Source organism: Corvus moneduloides, chromosome 1 (assembly GCF_009650955.1).
Source record: "Corvus moneduloides isolate bCorMon1 chromosome 1, bCorMon1.pri, whole genome shotgun sequence".
Classification (NCBI taxonomy): domain Eukaryota; kingdom Metazoa; phylum Chordata; class Aves; order Passeriformes; family Corvidae; genus Corvus; species Corvus moneduloides.
Window position 1 is genome coordinate 81106626 of NC_045476.1, and position 14864 is coordinate 81121489.

Below are 14864 nucleotides of genomic sequence, written 5' to 3' on the forward strand. Positions count from 1 at the left end.
AATTGAAAGATTTTTCTGTTGAGTTCGGTGGTCCTTGTGACATCTCAAAAATATTTTTTTTATAACTTGATATTCCTTATGTCTTTAGTATGTGTCCTTTGGTGACAAAGTTCTCTAAGAAACAATTAATCTGCAAAAAAATCTTATCTAAAAATATTCACTTTTAGTTGTTCTTCTAGAATCCACTTTATGAGCTAAAATATAGTTTCAGTTATCAGTCTAAAATCTGCCCACATAATAATTTATTCTTCATCCTGCTCACTAGCCTTAAAATTGTTTCTAAGTATTTGTAGCATGCAGGCAACTATGGGAAAGCTTAGGTTAGTTGTAAAGAAAACATTCTTGACTAAGCACAGTTAAAATTAGAAAACATTTAGAGGTGGCTGTAAGCTAAACTGGAGACTGCACCAGGAGATAGTGATGCTCAATTGTACCGTATCTTGACAGATATTCTGTAGATCGACACACTGACCTTGACAGAATATTCAACATCTATTCAGGAAATGGATCTTTATTCCTCTCAAAGCCACTTGACCGAGAAGAAACTCCCTGGCACAACATCACTGTCATAGCAACTGAAATCAGTAAGTTGAAGATAAAATTTATTTCAGAAGAATATTTGAACTGAGAAAAGAATTAAATTCTACAGTATCCATGGCTTATCTTGTTTTATTAGTTTTGCCCTTATCCAGATATTATCAATAGACAAGACATCTTTAGACACACATCTAAAAGTCCAATTTATTATTTTAAGATATGTTTTGCCCATTTTTTAAAAGATACTTTGGAATTCTCGGGCTCAACAAAACCATTCACAGTATATATTAGACAAGGTTCCCTGAGAATTCACATCAAATAATTTGGTGCAGGTGTGATGCACTGGCTCTATCCCAAGCTAAGTCTTTGGGAAAATCCTTGGGGGAAAAAAAAAAAAAGTCCATGACATACAAATCCATTGTCAAAACAATCTCTGTAAACAGGAACAAATTACACTTTACCTCAACTGATTTACCTTATCTCAGAAAATGGCTTTGTTTGAAGCCAAGACTAGAGGAAATACTTTGCCTTCTATGTCTGAAGTAAAACCTGGGCCTAATCTTTCACCTGGATTCTTTACTATTATGTTAGATACTTTTAGATATGGATGTCTCTTGCCTAGCCTTTTTCTGAGGCAACAGTCATCAAAGGTGAAAACAGACATGGATTTGAAAAACTTTTCTCCCTTCCATTATTCTCCATATAGATTCCCCCGGAGTCAATGTGCTTAAGAGTCTGGGAGTTGGGTCATATGGAGAGATGAATCATATCCCCATTTTCAGAAAAAATTACATATTTTTTCTTTTCCTTTTAAATGCTTTTCATTCTTTGGTCAAACATGTTCTACATTTCCAATAGGTATAGTGCGAGAATCCTCTCTGGCAATACCTTGAGTATGGAGGTTTGTGAAGAGTGATGGATGATCATATCCTTATATGTCATTTTACTGTTTGGTTTTTTACAGTTAGGGGAGAAAGGTTTTTTGTGGGTTTATGTTTGTGCTGGAGGAAAAGGTGAGTATTCTTAACAGCTCAACCTCATGAAACAACTTTTGCAATGAATCATTTGCTGTACTGATATATAGAATACAACTCCATAAGAACTCAGTGACCTGTTTTTAATGCAAATCAATTTAAGCACACTTTATATTATTTATATATATATACGTATGTATATATAATAATAGAAAAACTTGTTCCAAATATAAATAGGACTTTTATGTATATGCAATGTATGTCAGCAGAAAATGAAATATAATTGTTTTAGTATAATCAAGAAAATGGAACATCTATAATATCTATTGGAAAAAATATATTGGATTATTTTTCTATACATATCTCTTTGTATTGTAATATAAATAATTTTATTTTTTCAGATAATCCTAAACAAAGTAGCCAGATACCTGTCTTCATTCGGATTTTAGACATAAATGATCATGCGCCAGAGTTTGCCAACTACTATGAAACATTTGTTTGTGAAAATGCAAAAGCAGGACAGGTAAACCAATACTTATATTACCAAAGAACTTATAAGGAAATTATTCTGCATTGCCATCATGAAGACTTCAACATAGTTTAGTTTGAATAGCAGCAGACTAACCCAGCCTCTTCATTTCCTATCTTCTATGGAAAATACAAGTTGATTCAAAAAAGGAGGAGATAAAAGATGAAGGATAATATCCCAGCATAATAACATAAGATATAATAAAAAATGATACTTTAGGGTGGTTTTCCATTTCTAATATCAGAAAATATTTTTCAGAAATAGTTGTACATAATGGTACAAAATCCTATACGCTGTTCAGTAATTCCATTTCTTTCTGGATTTTTATCATTGGCTTGGTTAATATAGCCATACCTTCAAGTACACAAAGCAGGAAAATCTTTATTATGTCTCGGTAAAGAAGACGTGAAAACCAAACTTTTTTAAAAATAAAGGGCAATGCAACTATTTCCATTGTAGATTAAAACTCAGTTTGGTATTGAGTTGAGTCTGGTTAAAGATCATGTATATCCCTTCCTAAACTACCTCAGCAATTCTGTAAAAATCTAAAAGGAAAAAAAATTGAAGACAAAGTTATAATTTGGATTTGAGTAAGTAGATAAACCAAGAGAACTCAGAGACAGCATATTATAGAAATGCCTTGATGTTGCTGAGATTATAACATCATCTATTTATGCTAATGCCAGTCATTCAGTTTTAAATCCTGAGAAGAAAGATTTTTAAATTCTGAAAGTATTTACAAATGAACTGGATTTAGTAGCAGCTAGGGTACTTCAAGATTATCTCTCCGAAATGCACCTGACACCACGTGTGAGTCTCTTCTCCAGACTGATTCACTTTTGACTGGAAGAAAAACCTTGAGATCATTATTTTCACTAGCACAAGCATGAGTGGGTTCCTACTCTAGGAGAGACAAGCCAGGATGAAGCCCTAAGATCAACTTAGGTCTATTCTCATATCTCACTAGCTTTAGGCTGTTGTCATCCAGCCAAAGCTGGCTGACTTCATGGAAAGTATGTGGAAAGAATCAGAATGTATAATATTTTGTTTTTCTTTAGAGGACAGTGACCATGCATTATTCAAAGATTTTACAAAGATGGCTGATGTGGATACACATCAGGAACCATACTCATATTTTACCTAATTTTCTGCCCAGTGTTTTATTTAAGTCACAGAGGCTTCACTGAAAATAGCATGGATGGTATCTGAGATGAGTTTAGCATTTTGGGTACTGCAGAACTCTATGCAAGGCAAAACCATGTAATATTTCAGCTGCAATTCAAGTCATCTTTTATGAATTGTTTAACAGAGAGAAATAGAAAAAAAAAAAAAAAGGAGAAAAAGAGGATACAATATGTTGTTGGGAGACTGCATTTGTTCCTATTTATTTTTCATTCATTACACATAATATCGTAATTCAGGCAAAACAGGTTAGAATGGCAGAGGATACTTTGATTAAAAGCCACTTGCCTTTGAAGAGGTATTTGCCAATTTTTTTCATTATTTTTTAAGGAAGTTTTATTATTTTTCACGTAAATGATATAAATAGATGAATATACATATCAAAGGCAGTGATGAATTAAATTAGAACAGTGGAAGGAATTATCATACCAGAAAAATGATCAAAGAGTGCTTTTCACAATAACTTAGGTTCATGATCACATCATCCTGTCTTAACCGGTGACATAAATTGTCATTTAACAATACAGTTCAAGCCTTACAGAAGGTGCAAAAATTCTCTAAGCTTTTGGCTCTTAAACCCATATAGGTTTTAGTTTATGACTTATAAGCTGCTTTTTCCAGGTTGTACACATTCAGATAATTCTAGCCATTAAGTTCAAGCAGCTGCCATAGAACCTAAATTCTGTCAGTGTAACAATGTCTCATTGTCTAAGACAAAATTGAGTTAAATAAATCTTAAAACCTCAGTGTAACAACTACTAGAAAAGTCAGTCATGTATTTTAATTACATAACACAAAGAAAGGTTCCAAAACTTACGAATGAAGATCTAATTGAAATTAATCTTGTGGAATTTGGTCAACCAGCAAACACAGGTTTTGCCACATATTTGAACAAGTTCAACCCAGGCATACTGGCTATCAGTTTCCTTAACCCAATTTCCATCTAGTCTAGCAAACTTGATGAAATATCCATTAATGTATGACATTTCATTTACCTTTCTGGTAAATTCTGTGCTTACCTAGCAACAGATATGACAGAGATCCATTAGATAGGCACGTTGTTGTTCAGACCTCCCATACATCTAGCTTACCAATGTAACTTGAGCAATTATTTTCCCTCATTGGAAAAAACCCACAAAAATACTTAAAAGACAGTGTGCACCAAGAGGAGCTACAGAAAAATGAGAGATCCATTCTTTTTTTTTCTATTTGTTAACAGCTGGGGTCCTCAAGAGAGGCACCTGAGTTCATATCTGGACATTTACACATAGTTGACTTAGTATTTCAGAAAACAGACTACCTTCAATACACGACAGTACTTTTATTTTGGTGCTTAAAAACAGCAATGAATATAGAAATACAAATTTGAATGTTTCAGCCAAGGATGTTAAGTTCCAGAGAGCCTGTATTGCTCATGTCTAGCAGTCCCTGTATAATATAAGATAGATAGAATCCTGTGTTCATTTAGTACTACTCCAACCTATTTTAGAGATCACCTAAAGCAGTTTTTTTATTAGAATCGTTTCTGCTTCTTGACATATCACAGCACTGCTTCTACATTTGGTACCATAGCAGGAGTCAGACTGAGAAGATAAATATATTTAGTTCATTTATTTTTTTTTTAGCCAAGACCAGTTATTAGTCACACTGCTCTCTAAGTCTCAGGTGCATCAGGAAGCAGTCAGAATGATCAAATATTGTTCTCTGCCACCAAGCAACATTACTCATTCTCAGCATCAACAGATATTAGAGGCTTCACTCATTGTATTTTTCAGACAGCTTTAGGAGAGTCAGAGGAAAGAAAATCTTACAGTCTCTCATCCTCTTTTGTCTCCAAACAACAATGGTATGACTAGGGAGAAACCTTATCACTAAAGGTTAATAAAAATCTATGTTCATTAGGCTGAAACACATTTGTCACCATGAGAATCTCATTCCACTGGCTAGTACACAGGCTAAAGAAAAGAAGGGAGCAGCCTTCCTCTTGTGCAATTTAGAAATGCCTAATCCTGAAGCCCCAGTGACTGTTGTGGGGAAGGCTTTGGTACAAGTTCTCTCATGCCCTTGTCACGGGAATTAATTGGGACTTTTTAGCTGGATTAGAGGATGACTACTCTCCATGGAAACCAGGAAGTTATACCTGAGAAGGAGACTGATTTAACTGAAAAAATTGTTGGTAAAAATTTAGCTCCATACTGTATTGCATAATTTATTGTTGGCAATAATTTAGCTAATTTCAACACTGATCAAGAAAACAACCTGGGTCACTTTCTTTCCCCTCTGATGCTATATTCAATCCTGCCCATTCATGGGCTTTCAGACATTAGAATGTAGAAAGTTTGTGTCCTCCTTCAGAGACCTGGCTGATTTTTCTTTTCATTACTCTCCATACCCTCCCTTGCTTTTTAAAATAGAGCAGAGAGGGATCACTTTTTCTCAAGTGTGCATTACTAATTATCAGTCATGACTTTATATACATTGTAGCTGCTTCACCAGGTAGACACCTTTTGGCTTATTTTAGTGAGAAACCCATGCTAACTGTCTGTCTTTTTAAGTAAGAATTGAAGTGAGAGTTTTCCAACTTCTGATAAGCATTCAGTCCTGCTTAAAACTGCCAACACATTTGTGGAACACAGCCTAGATCTGGAAGGCAAACTGTTTTGCATTTATGAACATGAAGTTTTGTTAAGTGGCAGGCATCTATTCAAGCCTGCACACGCATGATAGAGGCTGTTTTCTGCAGCTAGCACCTTACAAGTGTATAGCTTGGAATTGTGTCTGTACAAGTGTGATCACTCAAGCCACATAATGACGAGATGGACATCCACTGACAGCGGGATTGATTTTGAAACACTCCTATGGGTCATATCATCATATCTTTTACATAATCTTCATCCCACGTATTTACACTGTGCTGTTACTAATACATTCAAGATTAGTTAGTGACTGACCCTACCAGATCATACAGACAGGAAAAGGGGCAAGAGGAAGAAAGGACAGGAGAAACAAAGCTGTCCTTCCACAATTTCCCCATAACGTTTGCACACTTTGTTCTCATGATTGCCAAAACTAGTTTCTCTTACAGGATTTTTTTCCCCAGAGTTTATTGCAGAGAAAGTGGTGAGATCTTTCCAGATTCCTAGAGAAACACTTGCAGTGACAAACAAGTTCAATAACTTTCAAGAAAGCCAGTCCTTCAAGATCCAGAATTTGTTCTGTTCTCTCCCATACCACTTCTAAAAGATATTAGACAAAAACAAACACCAACATTTCCCTTTCTCAAGTGCTCAGCGATATTTTTTAAGTCTAATCTCAGAAGCAGCTGAAAAAAGTGACTTTTGAGACATTTCTCTGTTGTACAATAACCAGGTGTAACTAAGAGCATGATATAACAAAAATGAAAGCCCAAATGATTCAAGTGGATTGAAGGCCTGCTCCTCTCTTCTGTTGCATACAGAAACAACAAACTTCAGCAGTTGTCACTGTATCCTGTATCTCTACCTTAACAATATCTGTCTCCAGTGGTCTTTGTGACTGGAAGCACAATTTTTATGCTATATGATAATCATGTTATATTAAAATTTCAGAAAGGCAATCTACAACACTGACCATCTTTAGATTTCTGTGAAAGTGACATTAGTTTTCACCATTTATAATGAATTTTGAAAGAAGGACTTTTGGAAAAAAAAAGGTTTAGAAATAAAATATCATCCACCGATATGTTACTGTTTTGAAAAGAACTACCAGCAGAATTCTTTGCAAACATTCTATTTGTCTCAGGTTTTGTTTTATTAGTAGAAATATTTAACCTGAAAAATATAACATATCTGTCCACCCATGGACCTCATCTTGCTCATCTTTCTCCAAGAAACTTTTGGAAGCATGTGGCTGTAGTTTTTATTTAAAGAGTATACCCTGGAGCAAAGATGCAACAGCCATTTATTTGCATGACATTCTAAGCCAGCACCAACTGAAAAGCCCATCTTAAAAGCAGCCAGCTGGTGCTGACCTCTGTGCTGGTAAAGCTTAACATTTGCTTTAATGGTTCCTATATTTTTTTAAAGGCATTCTCAAGGTCAAGCCTATGACCAAAGCCTTCTAGCTGCGCAGTTCTCTGTGTATAAAAATGCAGCCTCAGGAACACTAACAGCATGCTCTGAAGTGCACAGGGACCCTTCCTATTTCAGAATTCCCCCACCTAGCTTTTACTTGCTTTTTGTCTTTAAAACAACTTGAAGAGCAGCCTTTGCCTAAGGATGTATGAGATACATATAAGGAATCTGTTTCTAGGTAGTCCACTCACCCCCAACCACTTTTTCAGACTTGATTATTAATAACTATAAAATAGCCTAAACATGAACTACAGTCATAGTTTTGACTGTGATGTAAGTCATGGCCCTAAAATCACAGCATCCAGGACAAAAAAAAACCAAACATGAAATAGGATTATAATTGAACCATTTCCATGTTTGAAAAAAATTATTTAGGTAGGAAATAGGTCCAAACCCTTTAGCAGAATCTCTGTCTTCTTCATGAAAGAAATAAATAGAATCATGGAATCATACAATGATTTAGATTGAAAAGGACCCTAAAGATCATGTAGTGCCAACCCCCTTGGCCACGGCCAGGAATGTGACCAACTAGACTGGTTGGGTTGCTCAGGGCTCCATACAACCTGGCTTGGAACACTTCCAGGGATGAATCATTCACAATGTCTCAGGACACTCTTTTAGTGCCTCACTGTCCTTTGACTGAAGAATTCCTTTCTAACCTCTAATCTAAATCTCTCCTCTTTTAGTTAAAAACCATTCCCCCTTGTCCTATCTCCATCTGCCTGTGTAAGAAGTGAATCTTCCTCTCTTTTATAAGCCCTCTTAAAGTACTGGAGGATGACAATAAAATGTTTCTAGAGTCTTCTCCATGATGAACAACCCCAACTCTCTCAGCCTGTCTATAGGAGAGCTGCTCCAGACCCCTAATCATCTTTGTTTCCCTACTCTGGACTTGCTCCAACAGACCCACATGTCTGTTGTGCTGAGGACCCCAGGCTGGATCTCACAAGGGAAGAGTAGAGCAGTAGAATCACCTCCCTTGACCTGCTGGTCACTCCTCTTTTGATGCAGACCAGGATACAGTTGGCCTTCTGGGCTCTGAGTGCACATTGTTGGCTCTTGTCCAGCTTTCTTTCCACCAGAACCCTCAAGTTCTTCTCTGCAGGGCTGCTCACAAATAAGTTCTTCTCCCAGTCTGTGCTCTTGTCTGGGGCTGCCCTCACCCAGATGCAGCACCTTGCACTTGGACTTGTTGAACTTTGTGAGATTCTCATAGGTCTACTTCTCAAAATTTCCCGGGTCTCTCTGGATAGGATTCCTTCCTTCTGTTGTGTCAACCACACCACTCATCTTCGTGTCATCTGCAAACTTGATGAGGGTGCACTTGATCTCGCTGCCTAGGTCATGGATAACGATATTAAAAAACATCTGTCCCAAAGCACCAGTCGTTGTCAGAGCACTGGTAAACAGCATGGCTGAAGAGCACTGGTCCCTGATCTTTAAGAAATGTTTCCATTGGGAATAGTTCTTCATTTGCTACTCATTTAATATTGTCAAACTGCTGCAAACCCCTTGTCTTAAATATAAAAGAGAAAAATTCATGTCAATGCTTATGTTTAAATTTTCATTACCCTCAAAGAAAAGTGACCCCTAAAAACTTGAACTGACCTATTAAGATCCACTCGAGAGTGTGACACTTTTTTTAAACACACAGAAGTGCACATGCACATGCATAGGTAGCCCTCAAAATAGTGACAATAATGATGTATTTTCTAAACTGTTCTCATTCATGTGGGAAAGTATGAAAGAAAGAAAAGAATGGGAATGTTTTTATCTTCTCTAAGCCTGATATGCTTGAAATATATTGGAATAAAAATAATTTTCTTGAAATAACTCTGCTGTCATAAACCTTACGGCATCAGAGAGCTTGCTCTGAAGTCCTGGAGAAGAGTGATCATAACTCAGTATCCATAAGTGCATCAAAACAGATGAATATATTTCCAAAATGAAATTACAAAATGTACACAAAGAGTACTAACATTTTCATATAAATAAGATACTTAAAAATAGCCAGATCACTTTCATTTCTGTGGTGATTATCATTGACATTGTCTTTTATTTACAGCTGTATAACTGAAAGAAAAAAAAAATCCTTAATTAGATAAGATTTCTAATTTCCTTTCACCTGTTCATCATTTGGAACAATCCACCTGCAATCATGGTTTCTCATTGTTCTTTTTATCTCCCATTTTTTCTGGTAGGCGAACAGCTGGTTCTCAATTTATGTTGCCAATAGTTAGATCAGATAATAAGGCTGGGATTTTTCTTCTTCTTCAGCCTTACCCTGAACAATATTTTTTTGTTGTAATTAGGTTCCTCTGTGCCTGGTACAATTGTGCTTCTCCCTGTGATTTGCACATGAAGGGAATCAAATCTTACAAACACCCACTGATTACATCTCAAAAAGACCCAAGATACTCAACTACAGTTTCTGGTAGTTATTACACCAGGATATTTTCCCCTTGAGCTTTTCAGCAAGTAATTGTAAACTGCACAAATGTTTTCATTTACTCTGATTCTCTCTTCTCCCTGGTACTTTTCTATTTCTTCTGTCTTTTCAAACTTGTGCTAATGTGAAAGGAAAATGTTCTCATTTAAATTTGGTATCTTAGTCCCCTGAGAATGTTTTGGGATTTTTTGAAAATATTTTTAAACTGTGGGAAACTAAAATTAAACCCCATCCTGGTCTTGCTTTCTGTACTAACACTCTCAGAGGTAGATTACAGGAAAGACAAAAGCGATTGAACATTGGAAAGCTGTTGACATAAACTGAGGTTTAGAAACACACTAAACACCACACACAAGGATTTGACTTATCTTGTGGAACAGCTAAAAATTAAAAAAAAAAAAATCAAAAAAGCAATGATCATTAAATCATAAAAGTGAAGAGATTTTTATATATAGTTATTATTCTAATTACACTTAGAAAAACTGCATAATCCTGCTTTCAGCATAGTCATATCCTTTTGTGCAAGGCTAATCTTCACAATTTACCTTTCAAATTCCTCAATATCCCTCAAAAATAAAAATAAATTATAAAAAAAAAGATTCTGTGCTTATTTTAGAAGGAGCTGCTAGAAAGTGAATGAGCTAAACTCAGACCTCTCAACTGTTTTCAAGTTGTGTTTTGGGGTTGTTTTTTTTTGGGGGGGGGGGTTTAATTACAATTCAATATTATTAACTGTAGTCAAATTATCCCAAAGTTAACTAGAAAAAGTGGGTCGAATATTCATGGTGCAGTTCAGCACTAGCAGTAGCAAGTTTCTGAGTGATACAGCAAAAAACCAATTTAGTCTCACTCAAGCCAATGTTCAGAGAAAGTATATAAAAAAAAGGAATTTTTTATTTGATTGGCGTAAAGCTTACACATCATATTAGTGTACTTGTCAATTACTGTATTTCTGAAAGAAGTAAAGCTGCACCTTCTCTGGAAATAAGAGAAAAACTAGGCACAAAGTCTTTGGTAACAAGTGGCTTTGATATCTGTGGGATTTCAAGACACCCTGAACACCGGAAACACCTGAAAACTCAAGAGTCATTGGCTCTATCTTGGCTTTGAAAGCAAAATGTCTGACTGGTGAACTCATTCTGCCTTTAAGTTTTGGTGCCACAGAAATGCACCTGCACTGAATTATAGCATCCTCAGTTGAGACTTACTCCTGTTCTTATGCCACAAACTTTTGTCATCTTGTGACTGAATGCAAACCTGTCCTTGCAAGCTAAACTGGGCTATGGGTTACTCTCTAGTATGACACCCACCAGGAAGGACAAAGGACAGAGCAGCCATTTACAGAGCTTTCTGGAGTAACTGTGACTCACACAATGTGGGGTTGTAACTGTTGTGAGTCAATTCATAAACCACAGCTGTTCCCAGGTAGCTTTTCCTTCCTCAGTTCTGCAGCTGTTTCCCTCTGCCTCTCTCTGTCAGTCCAGTAGAAGATAGATAAAAAAAGAGTCAAATTGTTAGCATTTATGTGTGTCTACATAAATATGAGTACACAATTGCACATTTTGATGCAACGGGAAAGCATCAAAAGTCTCTCTTTTTTCAGTCCACTCTGCTCTGACCCTATTCTGGCACTATTATTACTCCTTTCCAGCTGGGCTTGAGTGGCCTTGTTAGGGCAGCTATTAAGATCCACAGCCAGAGGTTTCAATTTAGGAGGGAGCAAAGCCTCTCTTTTTATTACCCCAGGAGAATTGAGCATCCTGCCAGTGCAGTACTCCAATTTATCGCCAGGAGCAGATGAGGTGGATTGAGAATTAGACCCACTTAACAACTGGTTTACACAGCACTCTCTGTCATTGCTTCATGAGGCCACAGGAGGTTTATGGCTTATTCAGAAGGGCAAATGTTTCAGTATCACTGCAAGATACTGAGTACAAATCAAAGTACATGGCTGTTTTGCAGTGAGGACTGGACCCTTTTTCATCCTTTGTTATGTGTTTAAACAATAAAACAATTCATTTACTGTAACCTCTACTGTGTTTATGTGAGAAATATTTGGCTTAGGACATCAGTTTTTGTCTTCAAATAGAGATTCATTGGATTTTTACTGGACATGAAAAGCAGAGAATTGAAACACAAGGTTTCTAAAATAGCATGAAATACTCTTTTCTTTATAGCTCATACAGACTGTGAGTGCAATTGACAAAGATCAGCCTCCTCGAGGACACAAATTTTTCTTTGAATTGGTGCCAGAATTTGCAGTTCATCCAAACTTCTCTGTTGTAGACAACAAAGGTAACTGCTGACCCTACCACCCCTCTCCCCAATATCACGCACAACTTAATTCAGAGACATTTATTGATTCTGCATTTCCATTCTAGATAACACAGCAGGAATTATGACTAGAAGAAATGGATACAGCCGTAGTAAGACGAGTACCTATCTTCTGCCAATCATAATATTTGACAATGACTACCCGATCCAGAGCAGCACAGGCACGCTGACCATCCGGGTGTGCGCCTGTGACAGCCGGGGGAACATGCAGTCCTGCAGCGCTGAGGCCTTGCTCCTCCCTGCCGGCCTCAGCACGGGGGCACTGGTGGCCATTCTCCTCTGCATCATTATCCTGCTAGGTAGGTACCTGTGATGAGATGTTTACTTTGAGACCTACTCACTTCAAGAGCCCTGATATTCTTAAAACCCTTATTCACATGACCCTGCAGAAAAATATCATCATTATTCTTTAGAAGATTGCGTGAAAAGAGTGAGACTGTGCTATTTAGATTAAATAAATTTGAAAATATGGGGTCAGTTTTAGTTACCATGCTCATTTGAGTAATGTTCATACCACAATCAGATCTTCATTTAGATCTAGAACTTTAAAATAATATTTCTGAATCTTAGTGCTAAGTTTTGCACTGATTAAATGTTATGAATTATATTAGCTATTTAATGATGAAAGATTTGGGGTTTTTCTGTTCAGAAAATACTCAGCTCAAAACATAGTATAGAAATGTTCGATTTCTTCCAAGTGATAGAGAGAACAGCTGATTAAGTAAGTGTGAGCACAAAAGTCAAATGAATGTTTGGAAGGTAGAAACATTAGAAAGATGTGGTGACATATGAAGGAAGTAGAATAAATGCTAGCTTATTATCTGGTGTTAAGAACAAAAAATTGTAACTTGCATGTTTTACAAGAAAAGTGCCATCACCTTTACTTTCCAGTAAAACTGCAGAAAGCCTCTTTCCTTTCACACCTGCCCTAGCAAACACAGCTTGCCGAGGGGTCAGTGAGAAGCTACAGGCGTCAGTTTATGTCATTATAAGGGGATCGCTTTTTTTTCAGTTTTTACCCTGGATTCAAGATAGCTCTGTAATCCTCTTAATATTTGCTATAGGTATTAGAAGAAGGGCAATATCTAGAAACTATATCTGTACTGGGCTTAAGGAAGAGAGAATACTTGAGCTCTGACAAACTGATTGACTGCTTAGGTTCAGGCATCACTGCTGGCCTGGTTTCAGCATTAGCCCCCTTGGATTCTCCAGGATATTGCCCAGGCATAATCTGAGAGGCAGAACTTGCAGGGCACCACCTTCAGGAGAAAATTATGGTTCAAACTCTGTCAGACCTAGCTCTTCACCTTGCATAATTCTTAACACCATGTCAACAAGCTCTGCATCTTTAAAGCCATTCTTCATGCTCCAACTCAGAGCACAAAAAAATGGAGCGTGAAACACATGCCTTTACACGCTCACAATGCAAACATTGCTGATTGGCTGCAATGCTTTAATACAGATTGAACAAATCTGTACTAATCTTTGAATTTACCAAATGAGACTCAGAAGAAGATCAGGGGCCATTGTTGTGCAGAACAAGTATGACCACTTTGTGTCTCTCAGCCTCATGGTTAGAGGCCCTGCTCGACTTAGCACTAAAGACATACATGAAGTCAAAGAAATGTGGCTGTAGAGCATCTAAACAGAATTTTTAGTCTACAGCTAGTGTGATACCCAGCATCTTATTTAATTTTTCAACAAGCAGTAGTGTGTTATAATAGTAGACTGGTGTCAACATTCCCAGCACAGATGAGACATATTAAGTACCAGGCTGTGAAAGACACTTCTTCAAAATAACCTTTCAGTGATCTGCCCTTTTCTCATATATGGAGTTCTTAAACTTACTAAAGTGTGTAGTTACTCACCTAGCATTATGAAAACTTGAAAAGAAGGGCTTCTTTACAGATACAAGGAAGAAAATCCAGATAAAACAGAATGGAACACCCTTTGTATTCCCAACATAATACCATGGCATGCGGAAGATCTCAGTTCCCCTCTCCCTACTTGCAGCATGTCCAATCACCAGTACTCAGGTGATTCAGAGTAAAAACTTAGCTCCTAAGACTCAACAAAACCATTCAGCACTGTTGTAATTTACAGTTCAGCAACCACTGCTATGTCTCATTGACAGATGGTCCCTCTGGCCTCTACCATTTACTCCAGCTACTGGAGAGAGAGTCAAATTTTTAAATGCACTTAAGCATTGAATTGCTACTGAAATCAATAGCATTTAGACACCAGAATGTATTTACAAATCCTAACTTAATTTTTTTATCTCCTGTTGTAGAGCCCCATTTTTATGTCAATCCTTACCTCTTCAGAAGAAAGAGTTATTCAACTAGCTCTTCATAAACTAAGGGAATCATGTTTTTTCAAAAGAAACTTTTAGTAACAAAGACTGGATTTCAATTCTCGCAGTCATTGAAGCAAAAGTAGTTCTGTCAATAATATTGATAGCTTAAGGTCTTCAGGTTCTTATTTTCAGAAGGACCTGCAGATCCCATACTCAGAAGTGAATTAGACACTTGGGAATACCTAAATCACTAGCTTTCAAGAGTGTGAATAACTTTTGCCAAGGAGATTCAACTACATTTGATGAAAGGACTGTTAACCACCGCCAGAAAGGTGGTATTTCACAAAATTAAAATCAAATTCAAACCTTGGTAGGATAATATTTTACGGTATTGTTTACTTTTCAACTTCAGCTTAGTTGTAAACCTATATAAAATAAAAAAATATTTTGA

The 14864-nt window shown here is 36.7% G+C and overlaps 1 protein-coding gene across 3 annotated transcripts in view; it reads left to right on the forward strand.

Annotated features, from left to right (window-relative positions):
* CDH9 (cadherin 9) overlaps positions 1–14864 on the forward strand; it is a 99324-nt gene that overhangs the window by 83410 nt on the left and 1050 nt on the right. For all 3 annotated transcript variants that reach the window (XM_032117449.1, XM_032117458.1, XM_032117467.1), the window contains 4 exons: positions 448–584; positions 1913–2034; positions 11961–12078; positions 12165–12416. In XM_032117449.1, the coding sequence (XP_031973340.1) occupies positions 448–584; positions 1913–2034; positions 11961–12078; positions 12165–12416 (629 nt within the window). The remainder of the gene's footprint in view (positions 1–447; positions 585–1912; positions 2035–11960; positions 12079–12164; positions 12417–14864) is intronic.